Raw genomic sequence first — 23,163 nt, forward strand, 5'->3', positions numbered from 1 at the left:
TGTGACTTATTTCCATTGCCTTCACTCAGAGCTTCATTTCTTCTCAAAATGATGTTACATGAGAATGGGAGTGTTCTTCTTTATTAATTCTACCGTATCAATGTAGAGACAACCTGTACACAATGTAACTTGTACACAAACCAGACGTGTACATTTCGTTTGTTTACAAAACTTACCTTCCCCTGGTTTGTTTACATAACTGCGCCTGCCCCCTCTCATGTACTCATTCTTTCTCTCTCTCATTTATTCGTTTTATCTCATTTACTTACTCCTGACCCTACATTAAGACTACAAATATTTTAAGGTAAGTAATGAGTGAACTGTATATACATTTTATCGCTCTGGGATGCTTAAATATCATAGAATAGTATGTGTGGGTGGGGTGGCCTGGTGAGGCTATTACAATACATACCACACTTGATTTCTTACAATAAATACTACTTGTCTCACCCTAGATTAAGACTATAAATATTTTAAGGTAAGTAATGAGTGCACTATGTGTGTATTGTACCTTTTTATTGTTTTTTGATGCCTGGTTCTATTGCTAACTTAATATATGTTAGTGTAAACTTGTTATCTAGTGTTTGTATGCATTTATAAGTGGAAAAAAAGGGTGTTCCACTTTACGGCGATTTCCGCTTTACGGCGGTAGCCTGGAACCTAACCCGCCGTATAAGTGGGGCCCTACTGTAATTTTGTAAGTTAGCTGAGGTCTAGCTTAAAGAAAATGGAGGATATTCAGTGTCACAAGTTAGGTGTAGTGTAATCCTCTTTTGTACACAAGACATTGAGGTCCATAATTGTAATACCCAGTGGGATGCATGTGGCCTGTGGGATGCAGATTGTGCATCCCTGTCCTGGACTTTTGAAATACAGTGGGTGATTATAGTTTGCATGGGTTACATTGCTGAAAATTGTGCTGCTGGTGATTTCCATAACTTATGGACTGAAAAACATAGGAAAAATAGGGTTGTGTTCATCAGACCTCTGAGAGTTTTTTTTTTTTTTTTTTTTTTGTCAATCCATAAAAAAATATAGTTTTTCTTACCTAACATTGTCGATGATGATGATCTGTGAAATACCTCAGCTCTAGTGAGGTTCAAACAGTTAAAGGAAAGTCATTGTCTTGTTTCAACAAACTGGCCGTATCCCACCGAGGCGCGGTGCCCCAAAAGTAAAACAAAAATTTATCTTTTTAACTTTAGTAATGTATAAGGGAGAAGGGGTTACTAGCCCCTTGCTTTCTTAACCCTTTCACTGTTGAGACCCTCGATTCTAAACTCACTCTCAGTGTTAAAAAATATTCGAAAAAAAACATTATTTTTTCTTACCAAAATCTTAAGAAATTTTTCTGAGTGTTTTGAAAGAAAAAAATTATGATCAGTAGTTACCAAGATATAGAGGCGTAAAGTTGACAAAGTGAACCGCATACGGCAACATCGGCAACTGCCTCTCGCTCAGTAATGTTATTTTTACTTTTATTCTTCTTTTTTCTTTTATTTTTTAATATTTTACTTTTTCAAGTAACTTTTGTGTCCCGTGAAACCAATATAGTGCATAATATACATATACATGTATATCCACTCGTATGCAACACAATAACCACATAAACATTATCATCATTATATTGCTTACAAAACGTGTTTACACAAACCCACGCTGCCTTACCCACACTGCCTTCCTCGCCACCCACACTGTCTTCCCCACCATCCATGCTGGAAATAAGTCACTTTGACTTTTTGGGTTATCCTAGGTTCTCTTCACCTGCTGCTATGTATGATAATCTATGTAACTACATTCATGTATACCTGAATAACTTACTTACACACTGTCTTCCCAACCACCCACACCATCTTCCCCACCACCCAGGCTGCCTTCCCCACCACCCAGGCTGCCTTCCCCACCACCCAGGCTGCCTTCTGCACCACCCAGGCTGCCTTCCCCACCACCCAGGCTGCCTTCCCCACCACCCAGGCTGCCTTCCCCACCACCCAAGCTGCCTTCCCCACCACCCAGGCTGCCTTCCCCTCCATTCAGGCTGTCTTCCTCACCATCCAGGCTGCCTTCCTCACCACCCAAACTACCTTCCTCAACACCCGAGCTGCCTTCCCCAACACCCAAGCTGCCTTCCCTTTCCACTATCTGTATCTGGAATCCTGGGGATTGCTTTCGGTCGCAAACTCCTCAGAACCATGAAATTCATCTTCACTGACACTTTCATCTATGTTAGAAATATCAATTGGAAAGAGAAGAGTCCCAAATTCGCTGGGGAATGAGATATTTTTTACCGTGAGGCATGATAAACAAGGGCTACTGAAATGGCGTTCCCACAATGCAATGCGGGTGCCCCAGTTTTTTTTGTACTGCACGCATTGACCACACAGACCCATTCTTGTAGGTCTACCAGCTTACTCCCACTAGATTTGAAGCCGCTAGAATTTTGGCATATTAATACGTCACCAACACTGGCTCATAAGCCGTACCTATTCATCACTGACAGTGAAAGGGTTAAAGGAAAGTACATTAGCTAAAAAACTGTTTCATTAATACTTACCATTATTTGTTATTTACCCTGAAGTCAAGTTCATGATACTTAACATGTTGGTGTGAAGAGGATGGTTGTGGGCCAATTCCTCATTCTTATCAATGTATCACACCGAGGTTTACTCATTGCACCAGCCAATATCTTTGCCTTATTCTCTCAAATTGACCAAATCATTAACTCTCCATGATGCATGCACCACCCATCAGCATCTTAAGTAGCTCCAGTTTTTTTGTAATAGGCATAGTTTCACTCTTAATGCTCTTCCTTGCTTCACTAGAGTCACCTACACTTCGTTTGGAAGCCATGATAAATATCCAAGGGTGAGATGGGACACTGAAAAGAAGGAAAAACTGAGTGATGTGCACTGAACTAAAATTGTGCTGTACATACACTGACCCATGTGAGAGGCTGGTTTGTTTACATCCCATCACCCTCCCAACAGTGCTAAGACAATGGAGTTGCCTAATACATACTGGGAAGGTTTTAGGCCTGCCTGCCGTGGTGCTCCTTAATGGAAATGAACTTCTGTTGGAAACAAAAGCCTAAATTTAAATTACATAATTTTCATATAGTCGGACTTGAGTGTGGAAATGGGAAGTACAATGCCTGCACTTTAAAGGAGGGGTTTGGGATATTGGCAGTTTGGAGGGATATGTTGTGTATCTTTATATGTATATGCTTCTAAACTGTTGTATTCTGAGCACCTCTGCAAAAACAGTGATAATGTGTGAGTGTGGTGAAAGTGTTGAATGATGAAAGTATTTTCTTTTTGGGGATTTTCTTTCTTTTTTGGGTCACCCTGCCTTGGTGGGAGACGGCCGACTTGTTGAAAAAAAAAAAAAATTGAAAATGCTAGTTATGATTGCACAACTTAAGGTTTTCTATTATACTTGATCCCAAAATAAATTTTTAAGGGCCACCTAAAACGTTTTACAAATTATGAGCAGTCAAATATATTTGTTTGGATATAAATTAATTTAAAAATTCAAAACGGTACTTTATCATCCTTATGTAATTTTCTTCATTCAATTTTAGTCTTCCGTTAGGATTTTCAGTTCCTTTCTTTCATCTTATTACAGGATCCACAATCAGAATTGGTTAATCTTCCTTGGAGTTTAGATCCAGGAGAATCCAAGGAGACCCAGTTATCTTTTACTGCTGAAGATGTCACCATTCCACACAAGCTCAGGGGTTCTCTCTCATATATTCAGGTATTTTGCTTAATGCATTCTCTATGTAGTGCTTATTTTTACTTTCCTGTATGCTTCCCTTCCCAATTTCATACTTTTTTAATACAACTAAAATATTTATAAGCAAGCCAAGTAGCTTTAAAATGTCTGACACAGATTCTGGATTTATGATTGAAACCTGAAATCCTTAAAATATCAGTTCATTTTCATTAACATTATTGCAAATGTGTTAGCAAGGATTAAAGTTTTTTTCATTGACCATTTTATTGATGTAAATTTTATTTCTTTCAGGATGGCAGCAGCAGTAGTAGTGATATATCTTTGCGCCTTGAATTTCCTGTCACAACGTTTCTCTCTGGCAAGACAGCAAGTCGAGCAACTTTTACAGATTTGTTAAGTTCTGGTCAGCTTTCTGCAAGGTCTTCCTTCACACTGCCAAATTGCCCATGGTCTTTCCCAGAGGTATAGTAATAGATTTATTTGTGCAAGTTTTACATTTGATAGATCAATCATTAGGTTGGGATCATCTACCTCATTACTTGACAAAGAAGCTGAAGGAAGGTCCATCTTCATCTCTTAATATTTTCTCTTTTTGTATACATAACTCATCAATTTTGTAAGTGGTATTAATTATCTTGGCTCATTGATGTGTTAATTGTTGCATGATTTGTACTTATTCTTTCATATAGTTATGTAAATGTAAATGTGATTACCCTTCCTAATTTTATTCTATTAGGTATTGGAGGAATTGACACTAGGAGGAAGTTTAGCAGTAGTGGAATGTGTTGATCAAACTGCTTCCTTGTATGGGCGCTCCCTCCATGGTCACCATGTTTGTCTACTAGTCAAGTACCAGGTAGTTAACCCTTATTTATCCGTTCTGAATAGCATTCTCCTAGGTAAAACTCAATATCCTTATTCTGTGACTGAACACAGTAATAAGTAGTTTATGTAATAAAGGTTAACTATTCTAAGCAGAATATATACTAAAGGATCTTACTATCCTTGTCTAGTAACAAACTTAGGTTTCAGATTTATGCCTTTATATAATTAATTTTTATGGAGGTTATATTAAACTGCAGTGGTACCTTGACTTCAGAGTCTAATTCAGTCTACAACCGAGCTCGTAACTCAGTTTGCTTGTATGTCAAATCAGTTTTCCTAATTGAATTTAATTGAAATGCCATTAATCCGTTCCAGCCCCAAAAAAACCACCCCAGGGGCAGGAGAAAATACTTCAATATAACGCTACTATCAACTCTACGGCTTATTTATCTATCAGAATTGATCTAATATGACATAATAAACACTATAAGTAACATAGAAACATGATATATACTCTAGAATGAATAAAACAGGCCATAATATGGCGAGTGTCCAGAACCAGTCCGAGCATGTGAAATTATTACTGCACTAGATCACTAATGCAGTGTTAAATGAATATCTCGGAAGTAAGCTATTGACTTGTATCATGAAGCCCACCATTTATTATTGAAATACAGTGGAACCCCAAATATTGGCTGCTGCGTTTATCGCCTGATTCATATTTAGGCTGGTTTTTCGGTGGAAATTTTGCTCCATATTTCAGCCGGTGCCTCGTAAATCATCCATATTATACACGTCAGCCTGTCTCCCGCCGGGACACCACGTCTAGGCGAGTCAGTCTTCCTGTGTATCTTGGTAAATGAGCATATACTCCATGCATTCATCCAAACATTTCTGTAAAATCCATTGGTTTTTGTGCTTGTTTATTAACCCTTTGACTGTTTTGGTCGTATATATACGTCTTACGCGCCACTCTTTCGGATGTATTTATACGCATAAATTCTAGCGGCTTCAGATCAAGCAGGAGAAAGCTGGTAGGACCAAATGTGAGAGAATGGGTCTGTGTGGTCAGTGTGCACCACATAAAAAAAATCCTGCAGCACGCAGTGCATAATGAGAAAAAAAAAACTGACCGTTTTTTTGGATTAAAATGCCGACTTTGAGGTGTATTTTCGTATAGTATTTATCACTGTATTCTTGTTTTCCTGGTCTCGTGTGATAAAATGGAAAACATATTACAGAAATAGAGATGATTTTGATTATTTTCACGATAAAAACGACCTTGAAATCGAGCTCAAAGTAGCGGAAATGTTCGATTTTTACAATATTCAGGAGTAAGCAAATCGCACCACACATTCAATACACGTCAACTGGGGAATCTGATATTCTTTCACTAGTGCACTGATATTATTTATACAATAATGCAGTAGTTTGCATAACAGTAAATTTTGTAATTTTTGTATGAATAAAAAATCAAAATAGAAAGCAATAGTAATATAAGAGGGGCCTAGAGACGTGACTAATGAACAGAGGATATGTTATTTTAGTGCCAAGAATGTCTACGTTGTTTATTCTGAACCCTATTTTGAAATTGGCATCTTTTTTAATTTGCGTGAAATTGGCCAAATTGCCAATTTCTGACCACTTTATTGGGTAGTTCAAATCGGTAAATGGGCGGTTTCTTGTACTCAACTGATAGAAAAAATGGAGTTCTAAAGAAATAGCTATGAGTTTGGTCAACTGGAACAATGGAATTGGCCAAAAGCAGGGCTCAAAGTCGGCGAAATTGCCAATGTGTATATGTCACCGAGACCGCTAACTTTGCGGGAGCGTAATTCCATGAGTTTTCGACCAAATTTCGTAGTTTTGGTGTCATTACCATCGGGAAAAGATTCTCTATCATTTCATAAGAAATTTGTTTTTTTTTTTTTCCCCAAAAAAAATTTTGCGACAGAATGACAGTTTCAGAAAAGGGCTTGCGACAGTCAAAGGGTTAAGTGTGACTGTGAAAGAAGCCACCATGGGCCCAGAGAAAGTGGTAAAGAAAGTGAGAAACACGATGGAATTTAAGAAAGAAGTTATTGAAAAATATGAAAGTGGCGTGCAAGTGCTGGAACATGCCAGGATGTACTATGGGAAATCCAAATCAACAATCTCTTCTATCCTGGCAAAGAAAGAACAAATCAAGAAAGCTTATGTGGCGAAAGGGGTAAACATGTTAACGAAAAAGAGATCACAAACAATGGAAGATGTGGAGAAGTTGTTGTTGTGGATCAGTGAGAAACAGTTAGCGGGAAATAGTGTTTCAGAGATGATCATTTGTGGAAAGGCAAGGCAGTTGCATGCGGATCTTGTAAAGAAAAGGCCTGGAACTAGCGCTGATGTTAGTGAATTTAAGGCCAGCAGAGGCTGGTTTGACAGATTTAAGAAGCGTAGTGGCATACACAGTGTTGTAGGCATGGTGAGTCTGCAAGTTCAGACAAACATGCAGCTGAAAAATTTGTGCAGGAATTCAAGGGGTACGTAGAGACTGAAGAATTCTAACCCCAGCAAGTGTTCAGTTGTGACGAAACAGGCCTCTTTTGGAAGAAAATGCCAAAGAGGACCTACATCATGCAGGAGGAAAAGGCACTGCCAGGACACAAGCCTATGTAGGATAGGCTAACTCTTTTGTTCTGTGCTAATGCTAGGGGGGATTTCAGAGTGAAGCCTTTACTGGTGTATCGCTCTGAAAATCCCAGTGTGTTCAAGAAAAACAATGTCAAGAGTAGATTGTCCGTGATGGGGAGGGCTAACAATAAGGCATGGGTCACAAGGCAACTTTTCATTGATTGGGTCCATGAAGTATGAAAAAATACCTCCTGGAAAATAAATTGCCACTCAAGTGCCTCCTGGTAATGGACAGTGCTCCTGCTCATCCTCCAAACTTGGTAGACCAATTGTCTAGGGATTTCAATTTTATAACAGTGAAGTTCTTACCTCCTAACACCTCTCCTCCAGCCCATGGACCAGCAGGTCATTTCTAACTTCAAAAAACTCTACACAAAAGCAGTGTTTCAAAGGTGCTTTGAAGTGACCCCAGACATTGAATTGACCCTAAGAGAGTTCTGGAGGAATCACTTCAATATCTACAACTGCATAAGCCTTATAGGTAAGGCTTGGCAGGGAGTGACTTCCAGGACTTAGAACTCGTCTTGGAGAAAATTGTGGCCAGAATGTGTCCTCGAGAAAGATTTAGAAGGGTTTGAGGCTAACCCTGATGACCCTATGCCTGTTGTGGAATCTATTGTGCCTTTGGGGTAGTCCATGGGGTTGGATGTGAGTGATGAGGATGTGGAAGAGTTGGTGGAGGACCACAGGGAAGAGCTAACCACTGAGGAGCTGCAACACCTTCAATTGGAATAGCAGCAGACCACAGCTGAGGAACTTGCTTCAGAGGAGGAGGAAGAGAGAGGAAAGGAGGTGCCTTCTTCAGAGATTAAGGAGATTTGTGCAATGTGGAGTAGGGTGCAAGCTTTTGCTGAGAAATATCACCTTGACCAAGCTGAAACAAGCCATATCTGCAACATGTTCAGTGATAAAACATTGGCCCACTTTAGTCAGATCTTAGACTCCAGAAACAGAGCTCTCTGGACGGATATTTTGTGTGACAGGGGTCCAGTGACTCTCAAGCTGGTCCTGCTGCTATTAAAAGACAAAGAAGGGAAGTAACCCCAGAGAGGGACTTGTTACCTGAAGTCATTATGGAGGTTGATTCCCCTTCCAAACAATAACCCCTAGCTCCCTCTCCCTTCCTTGCCGCCTTCTATATGCCAACAAGTGCCTTCAATAAAGGTATGTAATGTTTTTATTATTTTTTTTTTCCAACAAGTTGGCTGTCTCCCACCAAGGCAGGGAGACCCAAAAAGAAAGAAAATCTCCCCAAAAAATATACTTTCATCACCATTCAACACTTTCACCTCACTCATACATAATCACTGTTTTTGCAGTGATTATGTACATTGGAACCTCAAATTTCGAACTTAATCCGTTCCAGGAGCTAGTTCTAAATTTGAAAAGTCTGAAAATCGAAGCAATATTTCCCATAAGAAATAATGGAAATACAATTAATGCATTCCAGAAACCCAAAAATATAATTTTTTTTTTTTTTTTTTTTTAACAAGTTGGCCATCTCCCACCGAGGCAGGGTGACCCAAAAAGAAAGAAAATCCCCCAAAAGAAAATACTTTCACCATCATTCAACTCTTTCACCTCACTCACACATAACTGTTTTTTCAGAGGTGCTCAGAACACAACAGCTTAGAAGCATATACGTATAAAGATACACATCTCCCTCCAAATTGCCAATATCCCAAACCCCTCCTTTAGAGTGCAAGCATTGTACTTCCCATTTCTAGGACTCAAGTCCGGCTATATAAAAATAACCGGTTTCCCTGAATCCCTTCACTAAATATTACCCTGCTCACACTCCAACAGATCGTCAGGTCCCAAATACCATTTGTCTCCATTCTCTCCTATCGAACACGCTCACACACGCCTGCTGGAAGCCCAGGTAGTTGGGGTAGTGTTTGGAAGGAGAATCCCCCTCCATGAGGACTTCAGGTAAAGCCCTCTCTGGGGTTACTTTCCTTCTCTGTCTTTTAATGCCACTAGGACCAGCTTGAGTCACTGGACCCCTGTCTCACAAAATAACTATCTACAGTCCTCTGTCTCACAAAATAACTGTCCACAATCCTCTGTTTCTGTCTCACAAAATGACTGTCCACGGTCCTCTGTACATCCTGGCAAGCTCGACAAGTCTCACACCATCTCATACTTCTGTATTATTTCCTTCTTCACATCTATGGTGTTTCTCACTTTCTTTACCACAGGGGTACCACTAGCAAGTTTCTTTGGGCCCATGGTAGCTTATTTCACAGTTCCACAAGCACTAAATACAATGAAATAATCGTAAAATGTTTGAATGAGAGCTCAGGTTAGTGCTCACTCAAGCATAAACAAAGCCAGACTAGCTCACAGTGCGTGTGTGGGGACATGGACAGAGCGGGCCGGCGGACAGGTCTGGTACCTGGTGGTCCGAAAATAGGGGTGCGTTCGATAATAGGGACAAAGTTGGTTCGAGAAAAGGGTTCTATTTTTGAAACGTTCGATATGTGATACGTTCAAATTTTGAGGTTCCACTGTAAGAGGTGCCCAGAACACAACAGTTTAGAAGCATATACATATAAAGATATAAAACATATCCCTCCAAAATGCCAATATCCCATACCCCTCCTTTAAAGTGCAGGCATTGTACTTCCCATTTCCAGTACTCAAGTCCGGCTATATAAAAATATCTGGTCTCCCTGAATCCCTTCACTAAATATTACCCTGCTCACACTCCAACAGCTCGTCAGGTCCCAAATACCATTCATCTCCATTCACTCCTATCTAACACACTCATGCATGCTTGCTGGAAGTCCAAGCCCCCTCTCCCACAAAACCTCCTTTACCCCCTCCCTCCAACCTTTTCGAGGACGACCCCTACCTCTCCTTCCTTCCCCTACAGATTTATACGCGCTCTATGTCATTCTACTTTGATCTTTCTTTCTTTTAACACACTGTCCGTATCCCACTAAGGCGGGGTGGCCCAAAAGGAAAAACAAAAGCTTCTCCTTTTACATTTAGTAATATATACAGGAGAAGGGGTTACTAGACCCTTGCTCCTGGCATTTTAGTCGCCTCTTACAACACGCATGGCTTACGGAAGAATTCTGTTCCACTTCACCATGGAGGTAAGAGGAAATAAACAAGAACAAGGACTAGTAAGAAAATAGAAGAAAACCCAGAGGGGTATGTATATATATATGCTTGTACATGTATGTGTAGTGTAACCTAAATGTAAGTAGAAGTAGCAAGATGTACCTGAAACCTTGCATGTTTATGAGACAGAAAAATGGATACTAGCAATCCTACCATCATGTAAAACAAATACAAGTTCTCATTTTACACTCGGCAGGACGGTAGTACCTCCCTGGGTGGATGCTGTCCACCAACCTACGACCATGTTTATATTTATTTATATTTATTATTGTTCTGTGTATGTAAAGGTATAGTTAAACTTTAACCCTTTCAAGGTCCGTCCCGTAGATCTACGGTTTTACGGTGAGTATCCAAACCGTAGATCTACGCCATGAGCTCAGCTCACTCTGATAAACTGTGAGTGGTACACTTGGGCCTAGATATGAGAGAATACATCTATGTGGCATGTGTGCACCATATAAAACAGATCCTGCAGCACACTGTGTATAATGAGAGAAAAAAACTGAAATCATGATTTTTCGATTAAAACAGCAACTTTGCAGTGTTTTTTCGTATGTTTTTTATAGTTGTATTTGCGATTTCTTGGTCTCATTTGATAGAATGGAAGACATATTACAGAAATAGAGATGATTTTGATTGGTTTTAGCACTGGAAATGGCTTGAAACTGAGCTCAAAGTAGCGGAAATGTTAAATTTTTGCCGATATTCAAGAGTAAACAAACGACCTCACACATCTAATACACGTCAGCTGGTGGGTCTAATATACATTCACAAATATGGTGATGATATTTATACAATTATTACAGTATTGCATAACAGTAAATCTTCTATTTTTTGGTGTGAATAAAAATTCATTATGTGAATAAAAAATCAAAATGGAATTTATTTGTAAAGCCTCAAAACATAACTAATGAACAGAGGAAATGTTAGTTTAGTGCCAGGAATGCCTACATTGTTTATTCTGGACCCTATTTTGAAATTGGAATATTTTGAACTTTGTGTTAAATTGGCCAAATTAACAATTTCCGATCACTTTATTTTGTAGTTGAAACAGTTAACTTGGCGATTTCTTGTGCTCAATCGATAGAATAGAAGTAATACTAGTGAAATAGCTAAGAATTTGGTTGATTGGAATAATGTAATTGGCCTAAAATGGGAGTCAAAGTCGGTAAAATCGCCGATTCGTAAATATCGCTGACACATCAAAATTCACGAGAGCATAATTTCGTCAATTTTCCACCAAATTTCATAGTTTTTGTTTTATTACCTTCACAAAATGATTCTCTACGATTTCATAAGAAAAAATAACAAATTTTTTTTTTTTTGAAAATTCTTGGACACTAGTGCGTGACTCCAGATTTGGGCCTTGGACCCTGAAAGGGTTAAAGAATGTATTTTTTTTTTAATTACTTTTGGGTGTCTGGAACAGATTAATTGTATGTACCAAAAACGGCACAGGTCCCAGGACTGGCCCCTGTGGATCCCCACTCGTCACAGGCGCCCACTCTGACACCTCGTCACGTACTATGACTCGTTGTTGCCTCCTTGTGATTATGTATGAGTGATGGTGAAAGTGTTGAATGATGATGAAAGTATTTTTCTTTCTTTTTGAGTCACTCTGCCTCGATGGGAAATGGCTGATGTGTTAAAACATAAAAATACAGTAATAATAATTTAAAAAACATCAGGGTTTAACAAGAATTTCCAGAAAAGACAACTATAAAGAGTCCCCCCCCCCCCACCCAAAAAAAAAAAATGGACATTGTATGCTCTTGGCTTATGGCCTAAAATATATGAACCTTTCTATATGTTCTGCATTGCAGTGGAGTAGTTAATGTCATGTATATATAAATTAATTATGTTCTGGAGCCAGATTAAGAACATTGAATAAAAATTCTCATGACTGTAAAAGTTAAGGATGGAAAATGTGTTAATGAATCATCTTAACCAAAGAGAACTAGGTGTTGGAAAAAATTTATTCACTCCCATCTAGTGCTGTTTTTGTTTTCACTTAACTTGAATTTAGAATAGAATGTTAATAATTGTGTGAACTGATACCTTCATGTACAGGATGTTTTGTATATTGTACCTTTTGTTGCTTAGTGCTTCTTTTTTATAATAATAATAATAATGTACCTTTTGTTACAGGCATCACATCACTTGACAATAGATGGCAAGAGCACAGAGGGAATACTTTTGTCCAATGCTCTGGATCACTTAAAAACTACACTAATGCAAAAACAGTAGCTGTAATATAGGATCTTCCTGTTTGCAAGTTGGGAAGATGGCACTGTGCTCCTAAGTAAGGTCTTCATCAGTTGTCTATGCTATACACTGTAAATATAAATTTCTATAAATTATAAAGTACTGTATCAGGAAAAATTAGTTTAGTTAGTTTAATTTTTCTCACCTGTCCAAAATTTTGGGAAGCTTTTTTGTTAATAAGACTATAATAAATACCGTTTTCTTTTAATAGAATAAGTACTGCGTATAGAAGTCAGACGTGGAATTTGCTGACCTATTTTCGAATTTTGTGGAACAATATTAGCTGTTGAAATTCTGTATGACTTTGAGACTTGCATCATTATTTATGGAAACAGATTAAGTTATATAAATTCATAATTTCAAAGTTACTGTAACTTGTTTTATCATAAAATTTTGTATTAATATGTTTTTTTGACAATAAAAATTGTATCCCTATATAATTTTTTGAATGAATACATCTTATTTATGATAAATGTTTTTAAAAACTATATACAGTGGAACCTCAAATATCGAACTTTCTTTGGTCCAGAAGGCTATTCGAGTGCCTTTACCAAATGAATTTATTCCCATGAGGAATAATGTAAATTAGGTTAGTCTATTTCAGACCCTCAAAAATACACTTATAAAAGCACTTACAAAAATACAGTGGACCCCCGCATAACGATTACCTCCGAATGCGACCAATTATGTAAGTGTATTTATGTAAGTGCGTTTGTACGTGTATGTTTGGGGGTCTGAAATGGACTAATCTACTTCACAATATTTCTTATGGGAACAAATTCGGTCAGTACTGGCACCTGAACATACTTCTGGAGTGAAAAAATATCGTTAACCGGGGGTCCACTGTACACTTACATAATTGGTTGTGTTGGAAGCAGTTCGATTTTTGAGGTTCCACTGTACCTGTATATACATTGGAAGAATCTCATCCGAGTCTTGTGTGTACTAAAATAAAAGAATTTTGCTCTTTTTCCACTTAACTGATTCAGTTAATTTTTGCAGGTTTCCAAGTCTTATTTGATCAGAAATTACACTATATATTTAACTATAATTAATCTCGTCTCTCTCCTTCATTTACTTGCAAGTGAAAATTAATCTTTTTATAAATAGTAGTGAGGTGTATTGTGTATTCTTTCGCACCCCCTTTTCATGCTCCCTTTCCCAGTGTTTATGAGCCATTTTTATGAAAATGCTGTTCTTGCAGTAAGTTTTAAGTGAATCAACTTAAAAGCATAATTCTCATTTTATACATAATTTCAGCAGTATGCAGTTGAAATAATCAATATTTTATTACTTTACCACTGTAAATAAAAAGTATGAAAGATACTTGGGAAAAGTAAAAGATACTTGGGAAAAGTAAGAGTATAAAAAGATGGTTAAAACCTGATGGTTTGGATACTGTATGTGGCTTTGCGAGTATTATCAAATAGTACATACACATCTTACATTACCGATACTGCGTATTGCTAAACTGCTTTACTTCATTAGAAAATAACTTTCCAATGTATGCAGTGTGTGTGTGTGTGTGTGTGTGTAATATCTCAAATATTATTGCAACTGTTTATTTTAAGGAATTGGCCTGGCTAACTGTGGAAGGAAATAAAAATGGTATTGGTTTTAGAAGAGTCTCACCAGTGCCTTGCATGGGCTTATTTTGGGCCACAGGCAGCCTTCCTTGTGCTGACCTGATTCTGTTTAGACATTCTCCTCATACCTAACTATGAGGCATTATCCATTTTACTTTCTCTGTATCTAGGTGATATAATATTCCGCTTACAATTATAGTGAAACTAACCTTTTGTCCAGCATGTTAGACAGGGTTTCAAGAGGACTGAATAGCTAGTTATTTTTTATTACAAGGAATTAGATATAATTGTGTGCTTTCATTTTTTATGTATTATGAAATTAATGAAAGCTTAATGTATATAAAATCCAAGTTTAAATTTTGACAGTTTGAATAGTAATTGATTTGGTTAAATCATCTGTATCACTTCTCTTAAATTGTTTCATGCAGTAATGCAAGTGATAACGTAGGTGAAAGGGAGGACATCTGAATGAAACCCAGAGCCAATTCACTCCAGTGCCTGCTTGCATCAAGCCTCAAAACTTTGAACATTGTAGTTAATCAGGTAAAGGCGCAATTTTCTTTTTAATTAAAATATTAATAGAAAAGTGTAATTCCCATGAATCTTCCCAACTTCCTCAATGTAGGTGGTGTTGCTAGGAAATAAAGATCTGATTTGAAAAGAGCTGATTCCTAGGTTAGTTAATTTATTGTTTTTTTTTATTATGAATGAAAAATATCTTGGATTTAATGATTAAACATGACCTAAGTATTTACATATTTTTTTAAATAGATAATACTGCTAAGAATGCTGTGAGTTGCAAAATTTATAATATTTACTGACTGATTTTGGATGAATTAATCAGTATTTACTTCCAATGATACCCCTCTTATTTTTACATATCTAACTTGTGGTGTTAAATTACATATATTTTTATATGCTTTGCAATTCCTGGTTATGGCGACTTCAAGGGATGTGCTTTGATGCTGGTGAAGGGCTCTTAATTCAAGGAATTGGAGCTATCTTCCTGATACCCCCACCCTTCTTAATTCCCAGATGTTGCATGACCCTTAAGGGTTTAACATTTGCACACAAATATAATAATCCAGTAATCTTATTGCTGGTGACTTAAGTGTTGTCAGATATACTCAGGCTTTTCCAGTGAGTACTTAAGAGACTGTAGTTTATGTAAAGGGTCTCATAAAAATAACTAAAGCTTTTTTTTTATTAATTCATTAGATTTTAGTACATTAGAGTAAATATCCCATGAAGAAATTGAAATTTGAAGTTATGTGTTTTATAATGTGTGCAAAAGTGAGCAAGTATGGAGACAAGTTATAAACTGTGGTTCAGGTAGTACCATGACTGTAAGAACTTGCAACAGCTTCTCAAATTATAGTCTAAAATTTGATGACATTTCTTTTTTCCCTTTAATAACAAAATCCCATTCATGGTAAAGGAATTGTGTGTTTTATCAATACGTTGGGCCACACTGGCTGTGGCTACCCATGCTGTGTTAGCCAGGGATTGGTAACTAAGCAAATGCATTTTCCATGTTCTTACCATGCGTGGCGACCTGCATGTAATCTGTTTCTGCTTCCTTGAGTTTTTTTTTTTTTAATGGTTAGAAGTAAAATGGGAGGTTGAGTTATGATGCTACTGTATTAGTTAAGGACTTACTTTGCTGTGCTTGGTGATGGGTAGTGGGATGGAGAACTGAAGTCGTGTTGTCAATAAATCAATGTACTTCCTCTTGTAGATTGGGTTTATTGGTTTTTTTAAAGATACATTAACAATAAATATTGTACTTTTGAGATGCATGAAGCTGGCAACCAGGTTTGCAGGATCTGACTGGAGTAATGTACCTGCTGAACCTCATTTGTTTAACCTATATCCCCTCATCTTTTTACCCCAAAAAGCTTCGATGCTGGTGAAGAGTTCATCAATGTTCCTTCTGTGCGAATGCTCAGCATTGTCAAGTGTCACGCACTTGACAATGCAGTGATGTCAGCTTTAGTAGTTGATAACTTGTTTATATATATGTTGATTGTTTAATTAAATCATGCTGCCTATTCATTTACTGTATACTTTTACATACTTATATGCTATGGTAACAGTCATTGTTACTACAAGTAACACACAGGTGTACATGGCTTACATATTTGTGCAAGGTATTTAAGCTACATTTCCTTTGGATCAAATTCAATTATCTGGTCTAGTCACAGGTGGTGCTTCAAGGGTAACAAGAGCCTTCAAACTGGTTTCAGGCATGCACCTTTTGATTTCCCAGACACTGTATGATCCTTATCAATTTATGGCTTCCTTTGAATGTTAATAAGGTCTAGAACCCCATAGATCCTAAATTAAGACAGCACATTATCAGATGCATAAATCTCATGGCACATTCCTGAAACAACCATCAAACACTATTATGCTAAAGACCTAGTTGAACTTGCTTACTCCAGTCAGCTGCAACCTGACCTCCCTCTAGGCATTTTTGTTTCCTTTGCCCCTTCTCAGGTCCTTTAGATCCTACAGTCTAGACTTCAAACACATCTCTGCCACTGCCAGTGAATCCTGATGTTATTGATCATTTGCTTATGTCCCATCCATGATGCAGGTGCTGAAGTTCTTAGCGAAAAGAATCTGGCTTACTTGCTGTGACTTACCCCTGTAGCAGATGAGTTTATCATCTAACCTCTACCCACTAACAGCACCTCTTTGCCAAACAATGCTGGGTGATCCATACAGGTTTATCACTCGTTTTGAATGAGATAATAATTCTCGTCTTGACTGTTTTTAAGATGTAAATAGTAGGATTGTTAAGTTTCTGACAATCCTTACTTTATCAGCTCACATGGAGGGATGATTCCCCAAATAGCTGTGGGATTTACTAGGGTGCCCTTATAGACCAACTTTTGATTGCTCAGATCCTCTTGAGCACATATTGTCTATCACTCCTTAAATGCTCTGCTACACTTTTAAAGTCCTGTCTGTGTTGTAGATTCACTCTTGACTATTAAATTATGACAGGCTTAAAACAGACTGACTTTTCGTTGTATTTTTATGTTTGTCCTATACACAACCACTTCCGCCGCCTCTTCTTCGTCCTCACCGCTACCTCTGCCTCCATCTTTTTTTGTTAGTTACATCTTTTTTTAGCATACAGAAATTGGAAATGGAACTGCAAGGATCAGTCAAGTCTCGTATCTTTTTATGATTTGAATACAGTCCAGATTGGACCAAAATGTCATGAAATTTTTGTTTATAATTTGTGGGCTTATGACAGTCATTATCTTAGTGTTGTACTGTCTCTCTATATTTGAAAAAATGGCCCCTTAATTTTTTTGGTATGTACTATAATATGAATTAGAGGGTACATTATACAGAAATGGTTATATGCTGTTTACAAATTGTAAGCACTATCTTAGGGATTAAAGTATCCTTGATATTGCCTAAGTTGATTGTAGTCTTTATGATACCTTAATTACCACCTTGTAGTCAATAGGCACTAAAGCTAACTAAACTACTTACAGCTCAGGTTATTTTGGATTATAGCAAAAATGTAGTACAGCTCAAAGACTTTAAAGAGGCTTTTAAGATGTGAAGGGCTTCTATTTGCACTCTTTGTTTTCCACTATTAAATTTGCACTTGGGCATTTCTGTAATACTGGATAACTCAAGTTTGATTGTAAGACTAAATTTCACCCTTGCATTTGATATTTTTTGTGGTTTATATATATATACATATTTGTTGCTTTTACTCGTTTATCTCTGGTTTGCTTTCTGTGTGTATCAAGTGTCCCTAGATAACTGCCAGTGTCTTGGAAGGTAACTACTTCAGTTGTGATTGGTTCAGTCCCACCTTCCCATTAGCTAGGTAAGGACTCGTAGCAAAATTAATTTTATTATCAGATATCCTTATGAGCTAGTTTTCTGCATTTTTTGTATACAACTATTTTAAGTTCTAAAAATGTAAACAGTTTTAATGTTGAAGTTGCTAACTTTAAGTTTTCATTTTATTTTGGAAGTTCAACTTAGCTTTTTTTTTTTTTTTAATAAGCTCATTAAAAATGCTTTTGCTTTTTCTACTTTATGTAAGTTGGCCATGTTAATTCTGTAAAATTTTGTGGTGCACATAAATCTTAAATTAGCATCCTTACCCAGGTAATTCATCAATATTTTTTGGAGGACTTGTATGTGTAATTCTATTTGTCCTTTCTACAACTATTTCCTCCTTACCTATAGATCATGTGAAAATGCATGTTATACCTAAAAAATCTGGTAGTCCCATATATGTGACTCATTATCTTATGGCTTTTGCAAGTAAAACAACCATGAAACTTAATTCTCAATTAGAAATGATTTAAAAATAAGTTTTTGATAATTGTATTGATCTGATTTGTATATTGATAAGAAACAACTGTAAACCATGGACTAATATTCTCTTAGACAGGACACTTGAGGGTTGTAGCTGTAATATGCTTGTGCTGTGAATAATTAAAATGTTATTTTGAAGCCCTAAAACGTATGAGATTCTAAATCTGAAAAATAATTTGACTTAGGATTCTGCATTACAGTACCATCCTTTTTTCTTTTAAATCAATTATTATATAATTGCTATAGTTGAAGTATACTTTGTTCCTTAAAAAAATTATGAATTTTCTTTATTCCTAAGTAATTCAAAATATACATATGGGAATAGTAATACTTATGTTGTAAATAGAGTATAAAAAATATTCATTAATATCTGAATATATTTATACTTTATTTAGCAATGTATGATAAACATGAAAAGTAAAGTTGATCAGTTGATAAACTGCATTTTGATAACATGTTGCTACCTAATTATGGTTCAGACTTGAACTTGTCAGATTTTTCTAACTGTTGTCATATTTTTATTAGTAATTATTATAGTAAATGTTAAAGCTCATTTCTGCATTTTGCATAACTGCATAGCATAAATGAAACATTCTTAACACATATGAATTTACATACAGAAAATAAGATAATTATTTAAAGCAAGCTTGGCAGGAACTGAGAATTTATTACCATTATTATTACATTTGTATCATAGCTTTATTTTTCCCATTATAGAGACAGTAAAAGCAGTATGCTTTCCAGTTGAGCATAATCAGTTTGCATCAAATTACAACCAGCCTTCTGGAAGTGCTGGGACATTTCTGATTTTTTCATTGGTTTGTGGTAGTGTGATTTATAAATTTTCACAAGACAATACAGGACAGGTAGTAAAATTCTAGATTTATAAAAATCATACTTCATTATCAATATTGACTTAAAATGAGTCCATCAAATATGTTTTTGGCAAATAGCATGAACAAGCACATGTGGGTATTTACATGAAGTAAACATTTTACAGCTAACTTAAAAATTGGAAGTGAAACGGGTAACATTTCAGTTTATCATAGACCTAAATGTTATCCGATATCATCTCCAGTTTGTGAAATAGGTGCGAATTGTTCCAGCCATAGTATTGTGATTTACATCAAGCAAGTGTTCACACTAGTTGCAGCTCATCATAGTACAATTTATGCTGCAGAAAAGCCAATGATAATGATCTAGTGTGTAATTTTGCATTTTATAAAAATCACAAAATGTTATGTACAGATTAATATGTTATCTAAACTATTCATTAAATATTAAGTGAATAGTTAGATAACTTTTTAAAAGTAATTTGGTTTGAGTTGCAGAAAGCTTAGTGTGTGTGCCATATATTTAGCCAAATTTAATTAATTTATTATATATCATACATAGAAAATACAGTGTTATAATTTGAAAATAAATAATCTTGACTTTTAACCCTTTCACTGCCACAATGCCCAAAATCAAAAGTGTTGACAGTGGCCATTCAACTATTAGTCTGCCCTAAATGCACCAGCATGATAATGGCTTTGTTTGTACTTAGCAAACCAAAATTGTAATTACACATTCTAACCTTTACAAAGAAATAAATCTTTATCAGAATTACCCTATAAAGCACTCAGAAGTCAGTAACTTGGCCCACTTAACACAAAATTTAGTAAATTCTGATACCAAAATAAACACAGCATTCCAGTTACCAATGCAACCTTTCCTTTGTTCATTAGTCACATTCCCAGGTCTCTCCTATATAACAGTTGCCCTCCATTATCACAAAAAAATTGAAGGTTACCCAATTTCTCAGGTACTAAAATATAACCAAAAAATCAAGCAGACCTAGTAAAAACCAGTAAAACAGACTGGGGAGGGTCAACCCTTCCTCAGGATACTCATCAGAAATCTAACATTTCTGCCACTTTGAGGCTTATTTCATAGTACTTCCTGTCTGAAACTGGCCATAATCATTTCTATTTCACTGGTATTTCTTCTAGTATATCAAAAGACACCAAGACACAGCATATTAAACCATGAAAAAAATACCCTAGAAAACGCCTCACTTACTACATGTTTTTTATTATTAACACACTGGCCAATTCCCACTAAGGCAGGGTGGCCCGAAAAAGAAAAACTTTCACCATCATTCACTCCATCACTGTCTTGCGAGAAGGGTGCTTTACACTACAGTTATTAAACTGCAACATTAACACCCCTCCTTCAGAGTGCAGGCACTGTACTTCCCATCTCCAGGACTCAAGTCTGGCCTGCCGATTTCTCTGAATCCCTTCATAAATGTTACTTTGCTCACACTCCAACAGCATATCAAGTATTAAAAACCATTTGTCTCCATTCACTCCTATCAAACACGCTCACGGATGACCTCTGGAAGTCCAAGCCCCTCGCACACAAAACCTCCTTTACCCCCTCCCTCCAACCTTTCCTAGGCCGACCCCTCCCCCGCCTTCCTTCCACTACGGACTGATACACTCTTGAAGTCATTCTGTTTCGCTCTATTCTCTCTATATGTCCGAACCACCTCAACAACCCTTCCTCAGCCCTCTGGACAACAGTTTTGGCAGTCCCGCACCTCCTCCTAACTTCCAAACTACGAATTCTCTGCGTTATATTCACACCACACATTGCCCTCAGACATGACATCTCCACTGCCTCCAGCCTTCTCCTCGCTGCAACATTCATCACCCATGCTTCACACCCATACAGGAGCATTGGTAAAACTATAGTCTCATAATTCCCCTCTTTGCTTCCAAGGACAAAGTTCTTTGTCTCCACAGACTCCTAAGTGCACCGCTCACCCTTTTCCCCTCATCAATTCTATGATTCACCTCATCTTTCATAGACCCATCTGCTGACATGTCCACTCCCAAATATCTGAATACATTCATCTCCTCCATACTCTCTCCCTCCATGTATTTTAATTAAATCGAACACAGATCAGAGGTTTGTTTTTTTCCTCACTGCGTGGGAAAAAGATTTTTTTATATACTGTGCACATCCATTTCACAGACCCATTCTCATGTCTAAGCCAAAGGTTACCTCTCGCAGCATGTTTGAGAATGCTGTGCTTAAAATGTAGATATGTTTGAGCAACACTCAGCATCAAAAATGGAGCTCAACATGGGAGACAGTGAAAGGGTTAAGCAAGAGAATAATTGGTAGTAAAGGTATTAATTGCAGTCAAGTCCATTTCTGGTACAGCAATTTACCTGTAGGTGGGCTTTGCTTAAAAAAGCCTACCCCTGGGTGAAACATGGTATCAATAAAGGACTTCACTAAAGTTAATATGTTTACATTACCACTTGTCAGCATTGTGCCTAGTTTTCAACAGTATATTTACTTATGTTTAAATGTGTTGACAACTAATCTTGTTTCTGCCTTAAGGATTAAATAATGTCCTGGTTTTTAATTCAAGATGGCACTTAAGTAGTTAATGGATGAAGTTGCAGTAATTTATCTATTGAGTTTATAAGCTTTTTTGGATGGTAATCAACAAATTAACATGGCTAATGCTGCCACTTTAATCTATATAATAATTACAATATAGTATATGTATGCCTGTAAACTCATCACCCTGAAAATGGCATGAGTAAAATGCTGTTAGAAGGAAGAGAAAAATCTCAATTTTTAGGGTCTGCAGCATTTAGACTGGTGTTTGGCACCACTATACTTTGTTACCTAATTGGACACAAGAGCAGCTAATGAGACATATTAGGACTCACTCAACAGGAGTTTTATCAAGCTTCTGGTGAACTAAACATAGCTATTATAAATGTCTCGCTAATTGCTCATGGCAGTTTGCCCAAAATATTGGCATTAATTTTACCAATAATTATACACTACTTTCATACATCTTTTTATCCATCCACTGACAAACTTCTTTCCAAAAATTCTTCAGCATTTGCAAATTTCTTTTTCTCATCTGTAATGTGATTCACCTCATTCTTAAATTCATCAGTTATCCTCTTCCTAGTATAAATACATTCACTTAATGCTTCCAGTATCATTCTCTGACTTGTTTTGTTTACTCTGATTTTCTTTATTTATACACACCCCCATACATTTTCCCTGTACTTTTTTTTTAGCTCCTCATTGGCCACACCTTTTTAGCATGCATTTTCTATAAACGGTACAGTAATAATCTTCATAGCTTTTCACCTAAAGCATACCTTATGCATTTCTAACACTTGACAACCTGATACTAGATTCACCTCATACAACTTTTCAAAATATATGCAACAGATGGTTCTCTTCCTTGAACTAAGTACTGCTTACCTGTGTGCTTTAATACAAACACTAATTTACATACCATACCAACTTAGCTTTCTTAATTGACTATTTTTTTTCTTATAATTTATTTTTCCAGTCACTCGCCAATTACAATTCTGCCATTATACTTCATTTGGTACTCAAACTTATTCCTGTATAATTCTTACTCTTTGTTCCTTTTCCCTCTGTACAAATAAATAAACATATGATAAATGATGAATTATTTTTTCAAACTTTATATTATTGCATTTCCATGTTTGAGATAGTCATGATCAAGATGATTAATAATTCCATAGAATACATACCATTT

General features: G+C 36.7%; 2 protein-coding genes across 4 annotated transcripts in view; one reads left to right on the forward strand and one right to left on the reverse strand.

Moving 5' to 3' along the window:
- g (adaptor-related protein complex 3, delta 1 subunit-like garnet) overlaps positions 1–23,069 on the forward strand; it is a 248,858-nt gene extending 225,789 nt beyond the window's left edge. For all 3 annotated transcript variants that reach the window (XM_070083159.1, XM_070083157.1, XM_070083158.1), the window contains 5 exons: positions 3,625–3,756; positions 4,027–4,197; positions 4,472–4,591; positions 12,511–12,664; positions 14,642–23,069. In XM_070083159.1, coding sequence (XP_069939260.1) covers positions 3,625–3,756; positions 4,027–4,197; positions 4,472–4,591; positions 12,511–12,609 — 522 coding nt within the window. In that variant the 3' untranslated portion in view covers positions 12,610–12,664; positions 14,642–23,069. The remainder of the gene's footprint in view (positions 1–3,624; positions 3,757–4,026; positions 4,198–4,471; positions 4,592–12,510; positions 12,665–14,641) is intronic.
- Positions 1–23,163, reverse strand: part of LOC128686169 (nuclear RNA export factor 1) — a 292,531-nt gene that overhangs the window by 250,311 nt on the left and 19,057 nt on the right. The gene's annotated exons all lie outside the window — the stretch shown is intronic.

Source organism: Cherax quadricarinatus, chromosome 9 (genome assembly GCF_038502225.1).
Source record: "Cherax quadricarinatus isolate ZL_2023a chromosome 9, ASM3850222v1, whole genome shotgun sequence".
NCBI classification, from domain to species: Eukaryota; Metazoa; Arthropoda; class Malacostraca; order Decapoda; family Parastacidae; genus Cherax; species Cherax quadricarinatus.